Source organism: Lampetra fluviatilis, chromosome 2 (genome assembly GCF_964198595.1).
Source record: "Lampetra fluviatilis chromosome 2, kcLamFluv1.1, whole genome shotgun sequence".
In the NCBI taxonomy this organism is placed as follows: Eukaryota; Metazoa; Chordata; class Hyperoartia; order Petromyzontiformes; family Petromyzontidae; genus Lampetra; species Lampetra fluviatilis.
Window position 1 is genome coordinate 9,668,839 of NC_136276.1, and position 7,697 is coordinate 9,676,535.

At 41.1% G+C, this 7,697-nt stretch overlaps 1 protein-coding gene across 1 annotated transcript; it reads right to left on the minus strand.

Moving 5' to 3' along the window:
* Positions 1-992: 992 nt before the first annotated feature.
* On the minus strand, positions 993-6,025 carry LOC144941937 (alveolar macrophage chemotactic factor-like). Its single transcript, XM_078868455.1, has 4 exons — positions 5,892-6,025; positions 5,384-5,501; positions 4,457-4,546; positions 993-3,088 (listed from the first exon to the last, which is right to left on the minus strand). Exons 1-4 carry the CDS (start codon positions 5,950-5,952, stop codon positions 3,061-3,063), a joined length of 297 nt encoding a protein of 98 aa, XP_078724581.1. The 5' UTR covers positions 5,953-6,025; the 3' UTR covers positions 993-3,060.
* Between the last annotated feature and the right edge of the window lie 1,672 nt (positions 6,026-7,697).

The window sequence follows — 7,697 nt, forward strand, 5'->3', positions numbered from 1 at the left end:
TGCGTACGAACGAGGAATCCACGCAGCCGAGTTCGAATTCCCAACACAGGCCGATCATCAGTGGCGAGTGATGGCTGAACCTGTCCTGGTACACCCGCTTCACGCACTAACACGCACTGATCAGCGTGGTAAAGTATGGTTATGACCGACACGGTGTGTGGATGGACACCATTTCTAGCCAATACCTTTTTTAAAAATGGAACTAGCTTTAAACTTGTACCACTTAGCTGGGTGTAGTCCAAACTCAATATATGCAGTGTCGGATTATCCTCGTGGCAAAAGTAGCTACATATGCTACGGGTCCCGCACTTTCAAAGGCCTCGCGCTAAATGCTTTCAAGCTATAAATTCCGGTTCAGTGATTCTGCACTTGCTCTATTACCATAGTACTATACTGCCTTCAACTTTTATGAACGACTGGGTGTTTAAGGTTAGCGATTTGTCGTATTGTCTGGCTATATAGAAAATGAAAAAATACAATTACTTTACTAGGCAAGTAAAAAATGTATGTGTTTTAATATTTACGTGTTTTTTTAGGGCCCCTTAATAACATATGCGACAGGCCCCGCACTAGCTTAATCCGGCACCGGTTATGACCGACACGGTGTGTGTTGGGCCACCATTTTTGGGCAATACCTCTTTTAAAATTAGAACTCGCTTTAAACTTGTACCACTTAGCTGGGTGCGGGTCCAAACTCAGTATATGGATTGATTAACAGTGGCTGTTAATGTGAAATGTTGGCAATTTCAGTTGATCATGAGATTCATTGGGTACAACTGAAGAACGCGAGATAAAACTGGATTATACACGGAAACAATAGAACTACAATCAAGTCTCCAGAGAAGAATTCAAAAATCCATTTGCTGTGGTGCCATCTCGGGCCCACCTCGCATCCGCAGTGAGTATGGAAGTTCCACCACTCTCAGCGCGACCCACCAATCTTCGCCTCCAACAATGAAATCATTTCCAAGAAACATCACGCAGTCAACAGATCACATTTGGACGGTTTATTGGAAAATAAGAATCAGCAGAACAGGGCTTTGTTTCCGATGGAGCTCCGGAAAATGAATTTTAACCCTCGACCCCAGCTGGCCGGGGACAGGGGGAGAAGGGGGTTGGGCTTTTGGGGGGGGGGGGGAGGGGGCAGCCCGGATATATTCCACGAGAAATTCATCCCCGTGTAGCAATGATTGTCTTTGAAAAAGTCTTATTACATAAAACATAAAATAATACAGTGAGACAATTGAACATGATATTTTCACATACATATACAATAAAAAAGGTTACTAGTTTTTTTATTATTAATTACAGTGTAACCGGTGTCAACTTTTAAATACTGTATGAATGCACACTTTTCATTGAACGTACACGATACCTGGCATACTTTTTTTCCCTATATGGAAACCAGCTCAAAGTGTTTCGTCAAAGAGAGATTGCATTTACAACGTTGAAGATGTAAAACGCCCTACGAAATGTATGAAGCCTGCGTGTACGCTTCAATATCGATCTGTGCCTACATCAGGTGTCGCTGATACATGACTACAAGCACAGCGAGGATTTGACAAAACACTCGGCATGGTCTGGAACTCCATTCCCCCAATAATGTCCAGGCCTTCAAGACCTTCCCCCTATCCTCTTCCTATGACTGATATCCTCTGTCTAGAGAATAAAAATGCCCACTTTTTCTGTGCAGTGTTTTTGAGATGCAGTTGCATTCAGAATCTTAAGAAAATTCATGTTATTGAAAGCGGTATTGTACTGGGATGTAAATGACATTCATGAAAACAATATGTAACATTCGGCATTCTGGTCGATTAGCACCCATGCACCTGTCATAGGGCTACAGACCGACATCTCCCTCCAAAGGAGATCCATATCTCAACTACAATCATGACTTAAAATACTGTACTGATGCTCCAAATAAAAAAATAAAGTGATTCTTTGTGTATGTAAGTTTAACTTATTTCACACCGTATGTAGCCAACCGTGCTAATCGGAGGTGCGGCCTCCTCTTATATAAATATAAAATATTCCATGAACACAAAAAGTGACGGACATTCACGCACACGAAGTAATGTAAAGGGCTGCAAAACAAAGACGTAAATATCATGGTTAAGAACTTAAGTTGAGTGCCCATCCTTACTTTGAACAATACCAATCACGATGAATGTTCGACTCACAGTCAATCAATCAACCAATATTTATTCTACGTGCCAATATCGCCCTCAATAAAGTAAGCATCAGTGACGCCCCGAGACTAAACTGCAGTCTGAGCTTGAAGCTGAGGATTCAACTTTCAGTGCAAATATTCCAGGAACCAATTTACTATGCACCATCATGGTGAGACACCCTCTTGGCAGTTACTGGAAATAATTGCATCACAGTAGCAAGCCTGGTTACAATTGCATATACACACACAGGATAACGTGCAATAGCGCAGTGGAGGCTGCTCTGTATTGAACGGTTGGCTACATATGGTGCGAAAGATGTTCAACATACATACAATCATAACACACACAAAACACTCACAAAATATACACCATCGATCACGAAATGCACACACAATCAATATAAAAGATTAGGGCAGCATCCCACCCAAAAAAAATAACTTAAAAGAAATAATCAATAAAAAAATGTTTTACAAAGTTTAACTTTTTAACATGCGGCTAATTTAAATCTGAATGTTTTGCCAGTATTAGTCAGTTCAGATAGAATCGAATACAATTTTTGTATCCAAAAATAGGGATGCATAATTTAGCATCTCATTGGCCATTCAAACGACTCTTCCAAAAGAATTAGCTAAAGGAATGTCAAATATTTCACAGCTGTGGCTCATAACAAGCCACCGTTCTAAGGCCCCTTATATAGGGACTGCCACCTTACTTGCCGTCATAAAACATCTGATCTACCACCCATAACTTCAGTAAAAGGCATATACTTTATAGCATGTTCAATTTGCTCAAGTTTGTTTGTGCTAATAACCACTGAGTCAGGCTGCGATGCTTCCTTATATATTCTGCTCTTCACGAAAGCTTCGGTGAGCTTCAAGTAAGATGTCATTCACTTTCGATGGGGTGACGTCTGGGACCTGGGAAGAAAATATTTGTCAACGTTAGAAAAGACTTGTAAGCATATACTGTAATACTCTCTACACCAAGCCGCACTGCTGAGCGTGGTGAAGCATGATAAACAAAACCCCACGACCAACACAGCGCAGGGAGGCCTTCTTCTGCTAGTGGATTAACAAATCATTGTTAATCGTTAATTTGCTATGATGACTATGAGTAATGAATGACACTGACATGACGTGTCCCGTAATCGTGATGCAACTTTCAGTAATGCAGCCAGTCACGCCTGACTTGTAAATGTTTCGATTTAAACCACATTTCGACATTTCCTCAACATAACTTGTTACAAATGCAAATAGAATCCACTTTTAAAAGTACATTTTTCTCTTGTTAAGATTATTTCAAGCCAAGAATCAAAAGTGCCAGCGTGATGGAATCTTTCAAACTTTCAGTATCTTAATCTGCCTGATAGATCACCCACATTTCTGCACAGATATCGACAATCCAGCTTAGCATTGCGTGGTATTATAGGTATGTCCCATGATGCATTATAGTCTAAACACCTTTCACCTTAGTTTGCATTTTCGAGCACAGTGTACTTCAGTTTCATTTAACCAATTGCCAAGTTTAAAAAAGAATAACGTTTTTTACACGCTTTTATTTAACTCTGTCTGTTGTCGATGTCATATCCTCAAATCTTGTAACTCAATTTTAACCCACTTCCCAATGTGGTATCGACTGCAAACTTGGTATACTTATGTCATACTGATGACAGTACTACATTATATAATTAAAAAATATATTTTTAAACATTATTTTTTTAATGTTATGTTTCGGCTTGGGTCTTATTGTCCACGCTCAACTATCGTTGGCTGTAAATGACCACGGTCCCTTACTTTATGGCAAGCCTCAGGGCCACTTCCTGGAGTTCTGCCATTTAAAAAAAAGTATTTTTAAATATTACTTATTTTTCTAGTTTACATCGTGCCTTTGACCAAACCACCCAGAATGCACCAGATCTCCGAAACTAAGCAAGGTTGAGCCTAGACAGTGCTTGGATGATTAATGGGTAACCACCAAACACAATAGCTTGACATAGACTTGGACTATGTGGTGGGCAGCAGAGGACAGTGTAGCAAAATCCATTGTTGTAAAGTATGACTGTATACTTCTATGCTCTTACGTCTATTGCTCCTCGTCTTCACCAACCCGCACTGACCAGTTTGGTGAAATGTGGTCAAACAACTCCCAAAACCCGCGTGGCATGGGGAGGCCCTGAGCCCTGATTCAGGGCTGGGACATATTACGTAATATTCGGAACATATTTCTTTGTTGGCATTTTATGTTCAAGAGTGTTGTTCGGGCAAGGTGATGTCGTGTGGCTTTACCTGTTGAGTAATTTGCTGACGAGGGAATTCACCCATGGGGCAGCTGGATTCAGACAGATCTTTTGTTCCATATTTGCTTTGAGGGTCACACTGTCAACAAGAAGCATCAGGCATTTTATGAGCACATTGTAGCCTTTCATTACTGTAGAGCGTGTGTTATCTTTTTAAGAGACATCACACATTTGACCTAATTATACAATACTGACAAAAAACTAATTAGGATATTTTTTTACGAATATCATTCACAATTTAAATACAAGCCTGCTCTTAAGTGTTGTATCCATGAGAGATAATGATTTGCTTTCAAATACTTTCTAAAAACAGATTGAGCTTTAACAACACTTATACGAGATACTTCCTTTCTCCCCTTAATAATAAAGAAGTCGCATGAAAGAGGCTCCCACGGGTGCAAACAGTGCAACAACACACCATGCAGCATAACTGTGGCAGTGCTCAGCAGACGAGGGTGCTGGGAGAGACAATGAACTGGGTGCTCTGTTTATCCAGCACTGAATTATGAGCCTCAAGTATGTGGATAAACACATGATTGCCTTCCCAAATCCAGGGGTGACCCGTGACAAAAGGTCGGAATGTGACCCTCTCATGACAACTCCCCAAACCAGGCTGATGGTCAGACCATGAAGCTGCCGAGGGCTTTAAAGCTGAACTCATCTAATGGCGCACGATGAGACTTCGTCTGGATATCCAACTAAGGAGATGGGGAGTGGTGAATTCAGGATATGTGCGGGTCTTAAGTTGTTTAACCAGGTGAGACCTCACGAGACCAATATAGTCTCGTTTGCGAGAGTGGCCTGGGTCACCAGATTTGAAGATGGATTGTTACACTGCACGATTGTGATCGCCGAAGCCTTCATCTAGCAGTGGATTGGCCACGGATGATAACGACGAAGAGCTGCTCTCACTTACATGACTTCCACTTTGTTGCAGCGCGAACTCTTGGGAATGAATTCAATGTTTCTCAGCATCTTCACGGGGATGAAACTTGACGATGTCGTAATGCACAGGCATCGTGGGCTTGGCGCAGCTAAAACACCCCACGCATGACAAGGAAGATTCTGGTTACACGTTTCTTTTTATGAGTGTATCGTTTGTAGCTTTGAACAAAAAACCACGACTTCAATTCGCATTGAGGTCATATACTTGACACATGTTTATAGTGTTTTGATCCCATTAAGCTTTTAATGTTGAGTCGCATTCAATCTATTACTGATTCATACATCACGACAGATATTATCACATTTATTTTCATGTTTTTAAGAGCAATGATCGGCGACAGTATTTATGCAGAAACAGACCGCCTCGCCTCAATAAGTCAACACATTATGCAGGTACATACTACAAGAACATCCCTTTATACATACTGTACAATCTTAAAAAAAACCCTCTGAATTCACGAGCATACACTAATAAGTACCTTGAGAGTATTTCATGCACAGCACCAGGCACACGAGAAGTGAAGACACTGCAAGCTTCATTTTCGTTTGGATCTCAGTTGAGTCTTGGAGTAAATTATCTTGATGCGTCTTGCTGTGTCTGGCTAAGGAGCACTCAGAACGTGGCTTTTATGTCGTTCTGCATGGTGACGCAAACCCTCCCTCGGCCTCGTGCACACTTACCCCAGCCCCCGTCTCTCTGGGCCCCCTCTCCAACAACGGGAATTCCACCGGCAGCAGGCGAAATATGGCACCAGATCCACTGAACCTGGAGCCACGCAGTGAATTTCCCCAAACAATTCTTTAACGAAAGTGAGCAAAGTACATCGGGGTTTATATACACATACCTTCACCACGCCGTGCGAGTTGGTGAAATCAGTGAGCATAGAGCCATAGACAAACAAAAGTATAAATATTTTACAAGAATACAACACAATTGCCAAAATAAATTAGGCGGTTCAACATTTGTCCATAAAAAACAGAGGATTTGGCATTGCATGTCATTGGAAGGGATGATTATTACTGGTGGTCGAGAATCGCAATGGAGTGAAAGCCAGGTCGGAACGCCCGAGGTAGAGTGATTAAATCAGCTCGTGTGCAAGTGCTAGCTGGATTGTTACATCGTTGGACTGAGAGATCCCAATGACTTTGGAAGGCCTTCATCCAGCAGTGAATCGATCATGGCTTATGATGATCAAGACTGACATTTGATTATTGATTAGACAGCCATATTCGTTATAAAATATTTCATCATTGTTATTTGGTGCTAGCAGTTTAAATCATTCACACATTTATAAATGTGTAGCTTGAGCCTTGAACAGTGATGTTGCATCCGTTCATTCCGAAAGTCCCCCATCACATTTTTGGATTTCTCCAAATCACCGGAATTTCCCAGGGCAGTTTGTTTGCCGTGGCTGCCCTCCAGCGCACATCTTAGAGTTGCTCCATGTGGAAAGAAGTAATTAATTATAAGATGCTGGAGGAGCTTAGAACAATAATCTTGAAATAATAACCTACAAGTTCCAGTGAAGTGGGGGATTTCCATTGCTGCTGGTTTTTTAAATTTTTACTTATAGGTACTTCACAAGAAACTCTGGGTCAAATAAGATGTTTTCAATAATCTCCCTTAAAGGCATTGACACGTTGTTTTATATATAAGATGCATACAGAGAGGTTTTTTTTTACTTTGTAACATGCCACATCGGCCTGCTGGTTAGCTTGTTATGAAATCACATGAGGAATTTAATACCTAAGCACAATAAAACAAATCATACAATAATTGTCATCAAATTTGTCAATCCAATGCAGAGTGAAAGCCTGTGCTTGCTGTACCAGTCATGGGAATTGTTTGACCATACTTCACCATGCTGGTCAAAGATAGTTGGTGATGAAAAATAAATATATTACGTTCAAAAGTATAAAGTCAGTGAATGTCTGCTCATCTCCTCTTTATAGCCCTCAGCTAGTGGTGGATATTCCACATTCCAATAGGCCGGAATAAGTTTATCCATTTAATAATTTGCTTATTTATTCAGGAGAGCCACACTCAGTCAGATGGCCCTTTCTCGGGAGGGTGTTGTGTTGGGTTTTTATCGTACGATTTTTTTCCAGCCAATTAATGACGAGTGCTAATACAAGTGGGAGGAAACCAGAGCACCCGGAGAAAACCCATACGCACGAGGGGACAACATTCCATTTCCGTACAGATGGAAAGAAATTGAAATTAGTCCACTTGCTGTACTGTGTTTTGGTGGGCCAGGGTATAAGGCACTCCAATGCCCACAGGA